The sequence below is a fragment of the Schistocerca nitens genome, chromosome 1 (genome assembly GCF_023898315.1).
Source record: "Schistocerca nitens isolate TAMUIC-IGC-003100 chromosome 1, iqSchNite1.1, whole genome shotgun sequence".
NCBI lineage: Eukaryota > Metazoa > Arthropoda > Insecta > Orthoptera > Acrididae > Schistocerca > Schistocerca nitens.
The window spans coordinates 836,349,651-836,363,721 of NC_064614.1; the positions used below are offsets into that span (position 1 = coordinate 836,349,651).

At 36.4% G+C, this 14,071-nt stretch overlaps 1 protein-coding gene across 1 annotated transcript in view; it reads left to right on the top strand.

The window, feature by feature from the left end:
• Positions 1–14,071, top strand: part of LOC126263128 (uncharacterized) — a 200,189-nt gene that overhangs the window by 130,284 nt on the left and 55,834 nt on the right. The window contains exons 4-5 of the mRNA XM_049960153.1: positions 7,657–7,826; positions 12,309–12,496. Coding sequence (XP_049816110.1) covers positions 7,657–7,826; positions 12,309–12,496 — 358 coding nt within the window. The remainder of the gene's footprint in view (positions 1–7,656; positions 7,827–12,308; positions 12,497–14,071) is intronic.

Consider the following 14,071-nt stretch of genomic DNA (forward strand, 5'->3'; position numbering starts at 1 on the left):
GCACTTTCAAAAATTGCTGCTCCATTTCATCTTTAATCTGCACCAAGCAATTAATTAGTTCTCTGAATTGCTAATTAGCTTCATTTCTTACTAAATCATATTGTTTAGTTACCTCAGTAAGTAACTCTTCCTTTAAAGTGGATAGCATCATTTGTAATGTAGATATTTTGCTATTGATCTCGTTTTTCTCTTTACGAGATTTGGTAATGCGTCACTCAAACTTGGCATTTGCTGTATCTACTTTAGTACTCAACTCTGCATTGAGGTATCTAATCTAATACCTAGCTCAGTACTTAACTTAGTACCTAGTTCAATATTTGTGGTATCTATTGCAGTACTTAGTTCAGTTCTTAGCTTAGTACTTAGATCAGCACTTAAATCAGCCTGTAAGTTAGTGCTGAATTGTGTATGCCAACCACTCTGGTATTGTTGCCTCATTGCCTCTTGTCATGACTGCCATACAATTACAAAGAAAATAAAATTATACTTCATAGATGCAGTTCTCAAGCTTCGACTCTTGGACTTGCATAATATTCTTCAATGTAATGGCCATTGAGAAGTTAAATGATATCTTCTTGTGTACCAAACTTTACTTAAAAGTTCTTAGTTCCAATGCATCCAGATAATTTGCTACCTACATCTTAATTTTGGCTGTTGATCTTATTGCTAAGAGCAACACCAATCTATTTCTGTACAACTTTCTTTCAATTTTTTTATTTTCTTCTAAATTGATGGGTAATTTATTTGTGTTATTAACATGTCCTCACTTTTCTAGCACAGAAGTATTCTGATCCACCACTTAGGGTGCCAGAATGAAATGGTCCATGTTTTGTTTGGTATACCATTTGTGAAATAAATTTTCAGTTCCCGTTGTTAATTTATTCTGGCTGAGTATATTTCAGTTCACCACCAGGAGAAATCATGTTCTAACAAATGACATTGGTTTCTTCTCTGGTAAGTATGCATATACATTGATCAGCCAGAACATGACGACCTTCCTTATAGCTGGTATGTCCACCTTTGGCACAGGTAACAGTAGTAATGTATCAAGGCATGGAAGCAGTAAGGCCTTGCTAGATTGCTGGAGAGAGTTGGTACCACATCTGCACATACAAGTCACCCAATTCCTGAAAATTCTGGGGTGGGGAGTGATGAGGTCTGAGGTCACATACAGTCACATCCCATATGTGTTCAATTGGGTTCAGAACTGACAAGCTGGCGGCCAGCATATAAACTGGACCTCACCATTGTGTTCCTTGAGCCACTCCATCACATGCATCGCCTTGTGACATGGTGCATTATATTGTTGAAAAATGCCACTACCATCAGGAAACATGATTGTCATGAAGGGGTGTATGTTGTATGCAACTGATGTCTGATACTCCTTGGCCATCATGGTGCCTTGCGTGAGCTCCATTGGACCCATGGATGCCCACACAAATGTTCCCCAGAGCATAATGAAGCCCCACCTCTTGTCTCTGTCTCACAGCACAGATGTCAAGGAGCTGTTCTCCTGGAAGACGACAGATTCGTGCCACCCTATCAGCATGGTGAAGAAGGTACTGGGGTTCATCAGACCTTGTAATGGTCTGCCATTATGTCAACATCCAGTGCCAGTGGTCACGTGCCCATTTCAGTCATAGGTGCCGATGTCACGGTGTTAACATTGGCTAATGCATGGGTTGTCAGCTGCAGAGGGCTGGCGTTAGGTGTGTTCGGTGCACTGTGTGTTCAGACATGCTTGTACTCTTCTCAGCATTACAGTCTGATGCTAGTTCCACCACAGTTCACCACTTGTCTTTTTTACCATTCTGCTCAACCTACAAATTCCGACATCTGTAATGAGGGGTGGCTGCCCAACCCCATGACATATGGACGTGGTCTTACCTTGGTTTTGCCACATGTTCCAGACACTGACCACAGTACTCCTCGAAGACCTGATAAGTTGTGCAGTTTCTGAAAAGGCCACACTGAGCCTCTGGGCCATCACAATCTGCTCTTGGTCGAACTCAGATAGATCGCGTGCCTTCCCCATTCTACACACAGACAGCTTGCTAACAGATACTACATGCACTATGCTTTTGCCTGACTAACAGTTATTCCTTGCCATGTGATACTGTTATCACCTGGATGGTTTTATGTTATTGGAAGTCAGTGGTCATAATGTTCTGGCTTATCAGTGTATTATACTTTCCAATACAACACAGAATCACTCCATATGTTATTTATAGAACTTTGTCTGAGGATTCTTGTCTGTGTAAATTGTCTGTCTTAATACATATCTGTCAGACTAGTTAAAAATGTTATTTATTTAGACAATGAAGACGTCATGATCTTATCTCCCACACCTCACAGCACACTTCCTATGTGGGATGGAGATGGCATGGAGTAAAGTACCGAATCAGTGAGCGCTGAAAATCACAGAAGGACTGCTGTCATCATACTGTCTGTTATATTTGGTGTATCCATCCCAACTTGTGCACGGGTCTGTTAAGAAAGACAAAATTCCTCTTACAGTATGCTAGTTGAAATGGACTGTTAACTAAAACAGGAATTACTTCCAAAGATCATGATAATCATTCATTAGACAGATATCCATGGGCAACAAATATCTCACTCTCACAGAGCAAAACATGCTGAACTTAATTGCTGTACAAGCTTTATTACATGGTGATTAAAATTTAAGTTGTCATGAACATGAAGTCCTAGCAACTTTGTAAATGTTACACTACTAATGACTTTGTCACCCAATACCAGAGCTGGATTTACATTTTCACTTATTTTCCCAAATTACATTTATTTTGTATAACTTACATTTAGTATCAATTTATTTTCCTTAGATGAAGAGCGGACCTGCTTAAGATCTTTATCAGTTGTTGTATGCAACAATTGCTTTGGCTCACTTATCATCACACTAGTGTCATCTGCAAATAGCATGACTTTGGCTGCACTATTTGGGGTCTGTATGTCATTTATATAGATAAGAAATAATATGGGACCAAAATACTGCATTGGAGTACTCCAAGTTCCCTTTTCTTTACATTTGAAACTAAACTGATTTTGTGACTGGACTAAAGTGATATCAGTTGTACAATGCATTTAGTTTTGTGTGTGTGATTCAAACCCCTTTTTTCCAGACTCTTGACTACATAGTGCTTCCAATTTTTCGAAATTATTGAATGCCATTATTGACAGATCAACTGCTTTGGAGAGATCTATATTAACTCCTACTATGCTATTTTTTTCAAGATTTCTGATTATTTGTTCAGTGTCACACAGTGCTCCTATTTCTGGGATTTTACCTTCCTAAAGGCCATGCTGATAACTTTTAGTAACTTATGATCACTTAGATATTCCTTAATTTGATGCTACATCAATTTTTCAGATGTTTTGGAGACTGCTAAAAGAAGTGACACTAGGTCATAGCTTTCTGGCATATATCTACCCATTTTAAATAGCAGCTTAATTTTTGATATTTTCAACCTTTCTGGAAACTTTCCTTCACTAAATGAATAGTTGGCAATTTATGCCAAAGGTCTTGCAATCTGTGAAACGGTCTTAATTATGACAGACACTGGCACCTCACCTTCATCTGCCAACATTTTGAGTTTCAAGCTTTCCTGTACCTATTATCATATTGTCTCTCTTTGGTGCTTGTGTTGTGTTAGTGTAGATTAGAGTGTATGCCTCCAGCACGTTGATCAACAAAAGTACTCTAAATATAGATATAGTAATTACTGTTAAAATTAAAGTTTTTGGGAGTTATTTTTGTGAGGATTATTTAGGGCTAGTATCACAAATTATTCTTACAGCTCTTTTCTGTAAGACCAGTAGCCTATTAAAGTTACCTTGGATTGGTGCACCTGAGAGCTGCATGGCAGAGAGTACTCCATACACTAGTCACTTCCCACCTCTTCTGTTCTAGTCACAAATGGTATGTGGGAAGAATGATGGTTTGTAAGCCTCCATTTGATTTCCAAAATGTCTAACATTACTTTCAGTCTTTTTGTGGGGTATCTGCAGTGAGAGAAAAATTAATGATTGATTCTTCTACAAATGCAGGATCTTGGAATTTCAACAGTAAACAAAATTGTGATGCACAACACCTCTCTTGTAGCATCTGGAAATATCTGTACAGTATTTTCTTAACATGTTGTTGTTGTTGTGGTCTTCAGTCCTGAGACTGGTTTGATGCAGCTCTGCATGCTACTCTATCCTGTGCAAGCTTCTTCATCTCCCAGTACCTACTGCAGCCTACATCCTTCTGAATCTGCTTAGTGTATTCATCTCTTGGTCTCCCTCTACGATTTTTACCCTCCACGCTGCCATCCAATTCTAAATTGGTGATCCCTTGATGTCTCGGAACATGTCCTACCAACCGATCCCTTCTTCTAGTCAAGTTGTGACACAAGCTCCTCTTCTCCCCAATTCTACTCAATACCTCCCATTAGTTATGTGATCTACCCATCTAATCTTCAACATTCTTCTGTAGCACCACATTTCAAAATCTTTTATTCTCTTCTTATCTAAGCTATTTATAATCCACGTTTCACTTCCATACATGGCTACACTCCATACAAATACTTTCAGAAACGACTTCCTGACACTTAAATCTATACTCGATGTTAACAAATTTCTCTTCTTCAGAAACGCTTTCCTTGCCATTGCCAGTCTACATTTTATATCCTCTCTACTTCGACCATCATCAGTTATTTTGCTCCCCAAATAGCAAAACTCCTTTACTACTTTAAGTGTCTCATTTCCTAATCTAATTCCCTCAGCATCACCCGACTTAATTCGACTACATTCCATTATCCTCATTTTGCTATTGTTGATGTTCATCTTATACCCTCCTTTCAAGACACTGTCTATTCTGTTCAACTGCTCTTGCAAGTCCTTTGCTGTCTCTGACAGAATTACAATGTCATCAGCGAACCTCAAAGTTTTTATTTCTTCTCCATGGATTTTAATACCTACTCTGAACTTGTCTTTTGTTTCCTTTATTGCTTGCTCAATATACAGATTGAATAACATCGGCGATAGGCTACAACCCTGTCTCACTCCCTTCCCAACCACTGCTTCCCTTTCATACCCCTCGACTCTTATAACTGCCATCTGCTTTCTGTACAAATTGTAGATAGCCGTTTGCTCTCTGTATTTTACCCCTGCCACCTTCAGAATTTGAAAGAGAGTATTCCAATCCACATTGTCAAAAGCTTTCTCTAAGTCTACAAATGCTAGAAATGTAGGTTTGCCTTTCCTTAATCTTTCTTCTAAGATAAGTCGTAGGGTCAGTATTGCCTCACGTGTTCCAACATTTCTACGGAATCCAAACTGATCTTCCCCGAGGTCAGCTTCTACCAGTTTTTCCATTTGTCTGTGAAGAATTCACGTTAGTATTTTGCAGCTGTGACTTATTAAACTGATAGTTCGGTAATTTTCACATCTGTCAACACCTGCTTTCTTTGGGATTGGGATTATTATATTCTTCTTGAAGTCTGAGGGTATTTTGCCTGTCTCATACATCGTGCTCACCAGATGGTAGAGTTTTGTCAGGACTGGCCCTCCCAAGGCTGTCAGTAGTTCTAATGGAATGTTGTCTATTCCAGGGGCCTTGTTTCGACTCAGGTCTTTCAGTGCTCTGTCAAACTCTTCATGCAATATCATATCTCCCATTTCATCTTCATCTACATCCTCTTCCATTTCCATAATATTGTCCTGAAGTACATCACCCTTGTATAGACCCGCAATATACTCCTTCCACCTTTCTGCTTTCCCTTCTTTGCTTAGAACTGGGTTTCCATCAAAGCTCTTGATATTCATGCATGTCGTTCTCCTTTCTCGAAAGGTCTCTTTAATTTTCCTGTAGGCAGTATCTATCTTACCCCTAGTGAGATAAGCCACTACATTCTTACATTTGTCCTCTAGCCGTCCCTGCTTAGCCATTTTGCACTTCCTGTCGATATCATTTTTGAGACGTTTGTATTCATTTTTGCTTGCTTCATTTACTGCATTTTTGTATTTTCTCCTTTCATCAATTAAATTCAATATTTCTTCTGTTACCCAAGGGTTTCTACTAGCTCTCGTATTTTTACCTATTTGATCTTCTGCTGCCTTCACTATTTCATCCCTCAAAGCTACCCATTCTTCTTCTACTGTATTTCTTTCCCCTATTCCTGTCAATTGTTCCCTTATTCTCTCCCTGAAACTCTGTACAATCTCTAGTTCTTTCAGTTTATCCAGGTCCCATCTCCTTAAATTCCAACCTTTTTGCAGTTTCTTCAGTTTTAATCTACAGTTCATAACCAATAGATTGTGGTCAGAGTCCACATCTGCCCCTGGAAATGTCTTACAATTTAAAACCTGGTTCCTAAATCTCTGTCTTACCACTATGTAATCTATCTGATACCTTTTAGTATCTCCAGGGTTCTTCCATGTATACAACCTTCTTTCATGATTCTTAAACCAAGTGTTAGCTATGATTAAGTTATGCTTTGCGCAAAATTCTACTAGGCGGCTTCCTCTTTCATTTCTTAGCCCCAATCCATATTCACCTACTATGTTTCCTACTCTCCCTTTTCCTACTCTTGAATTCCAGTCACCCATGACTATTAAATTTTCGTCTCCCTTCACTAGCTGAATAATTTCTTTTATCTCATCATACATTTCATCAATTTCTTCATCATCTGCAGAGCTAGTTGGCATATAAACTTGTACTACTGTAGTAGGTGTGGGCTTTGTGTCTATCTTGGCCACAATAATGCGTTCACTATGCTGTTTGTAGTAGCTTACCTGTACTCCTATTTTTTTTATTCATTATTAAACCTACTCCTGCATTACCCCTATTTGATTTTGTATTTATAACCCTGTATTCAGCTGACCAAAAGTCTTGTTCCTCCTGCCACCGAATTTCTTAACATAATAGTTACAAATATGCTTTTGGACAAGGAATTTTCATTAAGTTTTTATTTCATGATGGATGGCCATCCTCAGAAATTTTACAATCAATTTTTTTTTCTACCTACGTATACTTTCACAGCTGTGTGTTTCATATGGATGCTGTGTTAAAGAACTATTTATTAGGAACTTGAATATTTACAGTCTTTACACATAATCACTTATTTATTAAGTTTCATAATGGAGCAATTTGAATACGTGACCAAGTAGGCTCTTTTTTCTTGAAAATATCATGATGCTAACTGCTCTTCTACTGTGCTGATATGTAACATCAACCACATATCATTAATCTCAGTACAAAAATGTATGGAAAGTTCTGGTTGAGAATTACAAATTGATTAGGAATAAAGGAAACGACTCACGAAATTCAGAAGTGCTATGTCGTTGAGAGGTTCACAAACGGAAGTCAGCACTCACTGAGCACAATGTAGGGAGACAGGTGTGTGTTTGTGGGTGAGTTTATGTGTGTTTGTGTGCATGTTTTTCCCAAAAGCTTGAAAAAGGAAGTGGATTCTGAAAGTTAGCCAAGGTCTACCATTTGTTTGTGCACTTATTGATGATACAGTACTTCTGCCTTTCAGTGAGTCATCTCCTTTATTCCTAAATAATTTGTAATCTCAATACATTTCTTTTATCCAGTATAGATTTGTTTAATGTGTAACTTTTCACATTTATTTGCTTACTCCTTTGTTAGTGCAGGTTCTCAAAGGAACCAGCTGATGAGGCGCGCCACACTTTCAATGTTCTCTGGTTGGACAGAGGGCTACCAGAATCTGAAGTACCAGGGTTCCGTGCCATTGTTACATCTGTAGCATACGACTTTCAAAGGGTGGCTTCATTATTGTTACGTGTTCTAGCTGCCGGTTTTGGTAAGTGTGCTATTGAAGTTATGACAGAATCGTAAAAACAGCTTTAGGGAACTTATAAAACATGAATCAAGTCTTAGGTGAGGAATTAAAATATCATACTGTGCCATAACTTCAAAAATTAATTTATAATTTTGCCCTATTTTTTATATGTACAAATTTAAAATTTTGATTAATATGGTAGTGTAAAAGTAACTTTATAAATTTATCTTTGTTGATAATATTATGAAAAGAATAGATTGCTACTGATCATGTGGTGAGTAACACTCTATCCTTTTCACAATATTGACTTTTTTCTATCATGTGTTTTCCATTGTTTGATGGATCTTTGTTGTTTATTCCTCACTATCTAGTTGTGTGTTTCTCTGTTACGTAAAACATTCCACTAACCTTTAGATTCAGAGTGGCTTATTTTTATTTTTAAGACTTTCAGTGTCTTTCTGAAAAGTTTTTTTTTTTATCTATTCATTTGTTTTGCTCCGTAGTCAGTGAGTTTCATGTTCCATGGATCATTTGTTTGATAAATTGTAATGATTTGAAATGAGTCATTTTAAATTTACATTGCAAATTAATTTTTAAATATGACTGACTAGCTTTTTTAATATACAGAAATGAAATAGTAGTTCCTATCAACCAACTTTTACACATTACAGTAGTAGAAATTCTTCTGTGGACTAGAATAGAAGGAACTGTCAGAGAAAAACATTCTCAGTTTGTTTTCAAATTTTACTTTGCTGTCTGTCAGACATTTTATATCATTGAGTAAGTGATCAAAAGTGTTGGTTGTAGCATTGTGCACCCCTTTTTGTGCTAAAGACAATCTTAATGAGATGCAGTGAATGTTGTTTTTCTTTTGGTATTGTAATAATGTACATTATTGCTCATTTTGAACTGCAGTGTTGTATTTTCAACAAACTTCATGAGGAAATAAGTATTTTATGGAGCAGTAGTCAGAATGCCTAACCCCTTAAGCAGATTTCTACAATATGATCGCACCACATATTATTCTTACAGTAAATTTTTGAGCAATGAAGACTTTCTTTCTTAAAGATGAGTTACCCTAGAACATTATTCCATATGACATCACTGACTGAAAGCACTCAGAATATATTAACGTACTGATTTGTCTGTTTCCAAGAGTCACAATGATTCTAAGTGCTGATGTGGCTGAACTAAGGTGTTTTATGAGTTTCAAAATGTGTTTTTTTCTGTTTAAATTCTCATTAATGTGGACACAAAAAATTTTGAATTTTCTATCCTATTTATTATTTACTCACCATGTGTTACATTTATCATCAGTGTAATACCCCTAGATGTGCAGAAATGAACATGTGTCTTTTTGAAAGAGAGAGTGAGACCTTTCACAGAAATTCAAACAATGATACTTTTAAGAACATGTTCTTGTTTCTTCTGTTGCTGTATATGTGCTTTTTTTGATTATGATACTAATGTCATCCACAAAAAGAACTAAATCTGCTTGTTGTATATTAGACAGAAAATCAATTTTATATACATAAGAAACAATAGCAGTCCTCAGACTGATCCTTGGGGAACCCCATACGTGATTTCTCTCCAGTCAGAAGAATCTCACCTGAGTACATCGGCTGAATTACTAAGTACAACTTTCTGCATTCTTTTCATTAGATATGAAATTATCTATTGGTTGGCTGTATCACAAGTTCCCTAAAACCTTAGTTTATTTAGGATAGTACTGTGATTCACACAATCAAATGTCTTAGATAGGTTGCAGAATATACAAGCCAGTGCTGTTTTGCTATTTAATGCTTGTAAAATTTGTTGAGTGAATGTGTTAGTAGTATTCTCAATTGAGTAACTCTTCTGAAACAACTGTGATTTACTGGAGATATGATTTTCTCAGGTGGGATAGTATTCAAGAATACATCACCTACTCAAATATTTTAGTAAGTGATGTCAGTAGTGAAACAGGTCACAGTAGTTATTGACATCTCTCCTATCACCTTTCTTATAGAGAGGTTTAACAATGACATATTTCGATCTTTCCATAAAAGTACCTTGAGTTAGTGATGCATTACACATTTCAGATTTGTCGGAACAAAACTTTAGTACTATATTGGAGATGCTGTCAAATCCAGATGAACTTTTATTTTTAAGAGAATATAGCAGTCTCATAATACCAGAATGAGAAGTTGGCAATACATTCTTATGATTGAATTTTATGAGAGTTGCAGCTTATGCAAGAATAGCTTTTAAGGAACACAATTTTCTGAAAGAAATTGGAGAACGTTAAAAATCATTACCTCTGAAGCCTTATAAGCCTACACTACTACACATTGTGAATGAGATGATCCTGATCAAGGGCATGAATTGTGTGAGTTATGTGTGATCTACAATAAAAGTGATACAAAATTTTTCAAAACTATCCTGTGAATTGATGAAACAAGCTCTAAGTTAAATAGAAGAGTTAACAACACAACTGTGTGTACTGGCCTTCTGAAAATCTGCAATTTGTTATTGAGGAGCAGTTAAATGTTCCTGGTGTTGCAGTTTGGGCTGGTACATGCAGGAAAGGTGTGATAGACCCTTATTTTTCCAATGGGACTGTGACTGTAGGAAGGTATCTTGAAAAAATCTTATGAGAAGCTATTATTGTGTTTGAAATTGTAGAAAATAACCACATTTAGCAACAAGACAGTGCTCCACTGCACTACAGATTACATGTCCATGCAATTTTGGGTGACAATTTTCAAGAGTGGGTAGGAAGGCGGCATAAAATCAATTGGCCTCCAAGATCACTTGACCTCAAACCATATGATATTCCAATGTGGGTGATACTGAAAAAGTTTTCATCACAAAAATCAATAAACATAAAGCAGGTGATTTAATTGTACAAGCATTGTCATAGATGGTAAGTCTACTGCTGATATGGAGACTGATGTTAATGATATACTCAGAGAAGTTACAGCTTGGTTTTCAATTAATTCTCTTTCACTTAATATTAAAAAAAACTAATTTTATACAGTTCCACACAAAAAATAATACTAGAAAATATAGTAGTTGCTCATGACAATCTGGAACTAGAACAGGTGCAATCCACTAAATTCCTGGGGGTTCACATTGACAGTAGGCTAAACTGGGAACAGCATGTATCCCTTACTCTAAAAAGGCTTTCATCAGCAACTTTTGCTCTAAGAATCATTACTCATTTTGGGGACATCAACATTTTAAAACCAGCTTACTTTGGGTACTTTCACTCATTAATGAGTTACGGCATAATATTCTCGGGTAATTCACCAGCCTTCAAAAAAAAATCTTAACTGCTCAGAAGAGAGCAGTCAGAATCATGTGTGGGGTTCCTCCACGAACCTCATGTAGAAAACTTTTTACACAGTTAGGTATTCTGACCACAACATATCAGTACATATACTCTCTGATGAATGTAGTTAATAAAGACTATGCTCAGTATGAAACAAATTGTTCATACCATAACTACAATACTAGAGGTAAAGATGATCTACATGTTGAACTAAAAAATTTAACACTTGTACAGAAGGGAGTAAAGTATGCTGCTATAAAGACTTTTAATGCATTGCCTAATCATATTAAATGTACAAGAGAAAATGAAACGCTGTTCAAAGGTATGTTAAAAAAGTACCTGCTTGACCATCCACTGTACTCGTTAGATGAATTCTTTTCCAGAAGTAATGCCCTCTCTTAATAATAGATGTATTTAGTCTCTTAGTTATTAGATGGACGATACAATATTAGGTTAATGTTATAGTGCTAATGTGTATAGTTATAATGTTATATTGAGAACTGCTATACTAGTTAAATGACAGCTAGTAAATGAGAAAAAGTGATACTTATTAATATCTATATCATTGTATTATATTACTATTCTGTAGCATTAATTGTATTTGTACAATTGTATTGACAGGTTTCACATCCAGGCGAATCACCCGCATGTACGGATCTATGGAATACGCATACCATATAAAATAAAATAAATAGAACAAGAATTTGAGAGCATTTTTGGCAATAATAGGAATTTGGTGTTTAAACGATGTGTTCAATGTCTGTATAAAAATGGAGGACGCTTTGAACAATTTCATTAGTAAAAATTGCTTTGTGTAATCCATTGCAATTATGAAACACTGTACTACATTTTTGGTTGACTGCTTTTTGCTGCACCCTCTATTATCCAATGATATTGTGTGAGAGAGTTGATGACAAGTTACCAGTTAGGATGACTGTGAAGTTATGAAAATATTAAATAAAAGGTTTTCTTGCGGTAAATGTTCCAGCTGACTAGGAGTTGGATGAGTAATACTTTCATTAATAGTAGAGGAGAGAGAGGGAGGGTGTGGAGGAGCAGAGAGAGAGAGAGAGAGAGAGAGAGAGAGAGAGAGAGAGAGAGAGAGAGAGAGAGAGAGAGATGTTCTCTGAAGAACCAGAAATTGTGTAAAAACATGATTGTGTTGTCCTGATTCAGATATTTTTCTTCAGAGCTTCCAACAGATTATCTTCTTGACATGCACCGTGGAATGCTGGGAGAAGACAATGAAACATGTGTCCGACTACTCTACTATCCTCCTTGGACACCAGAAATAGATGAGGCAGCAATACGCTGTGGAGAACATACTGATTATGGCTCATTTACTCTGTTGGCCCAAGACTCAGAAGGAGGCCTAGAGGTTAGTTCATTTGATATTTTTTCCATGAAGCTATATTCCAAAGCAGTTATATTCCAAAGCAATTATTCATTTTCCTCAAATTTTAAGTGATATGCATGATGTTATAGAACATGACATTGCCAACAGAATCTTGAGCTCTCAATAGAAGTTATTGCATATCCAGCTGGATAGTTGCCAGTGAGTTCTTAGTTTTTTGCTCAGTAACTGCTGGCACGTTTAAGAAAATTTTGCAGTGGTGTATTCTCTAACCAGAATTGACCTCTGCATAAATTATTTTGTATCAGGTGTTATAGCTGCATCTATAACAGCTACATCACAAACATTTTATTGATAGTTACAAATAACACTCAAGAATAAATATATTGGCATAAAGAGTAAAAATATTTATAACATTGAAGAGGGCTCTGCATTTATTTCAGTTATTTACTTCATGAAATAGTTTTATCTTATATATATCTTAGGATCAACACTGTTTATCTTTTATTATGTTATCCCAAAAACACTTTTACATAGCAGTATGAACTGAAAAAGTCATCAATACACTACATTCATGCAGATTTATTGATAAAATTTTGACCATTTATAATGACTTGCAGTGGAATTAGCTTGTTTTTCATGCTTTCCCTCTCAGTTTGTTTAATGTTGTTATGTAGAAAAAGTCAGCAAAGAGTTTATTATACAAAGCAAGCAATAAAAGTGTTGAATAATGGTGTTGGGGCCCATTACTTTACTTCTCAGTACTTTTAGCTGTAACTACACAGGATACTGTTGTTAATAATAGATTACAATTTCATATGAACTATGACAAACACAACAAAAACAACAACACAAGGTATAACACTTAATTTCTGTGTACACTGTGCTTTATTATATAAGTTTCACAATGAAGTACTTTATTCTGATGCAAAATTCTTAAACTAGTTCATCCTAGACACAATGCATGCTGCATGCATGAAATGTGGAAGCCACAGAAACTGAAGAGCAGTTTAAAGGCACACATTATTAAAAGTTTGGTTTATAAACTATCTGATCATATAGATTTTGGTCCACCTTTGGAATGCAATGGAGCAGTGATTATGCGTGGCATGAGTCCAACAAGTCCTCGGTAGATTAGGTTCCCGGAAGTACGTGGCAACAGGTATTTAAGCACAGGTTGTGTAATTCCTGTAAAGTATGGGCACATGGTTTGTTAGTGCAGAGGTGGAGCCTGAAAGCATCTTGGATGTGTGTTGTTCTCCTCAGATGCTGGTCCCTGTTTTGACCAGAGCCAAGGCTGGAATCTCTCTACATATCGGTCGGGAGGCCTGAAGATAGTGTAATACATTGCCAAAACTGGTAGCTCAATAAAATAACAGTTTGGGAATTAGATGACTTGACTTTCTGTACTGAATAGCCGAGTCCCTCAACCATCTCTGGTTCAATAAAATACTTCTGCTGGCTATGATGCTTACTGCCACTAATATGCCAAAATATTACGATCACTGCTTGCTATAAGACTGAAAGCCACCTGGTGATGTTGTGGACACTTATACATGGAGTAGAAACAATTGGGGAATCATTGTAGTCCACAAATGG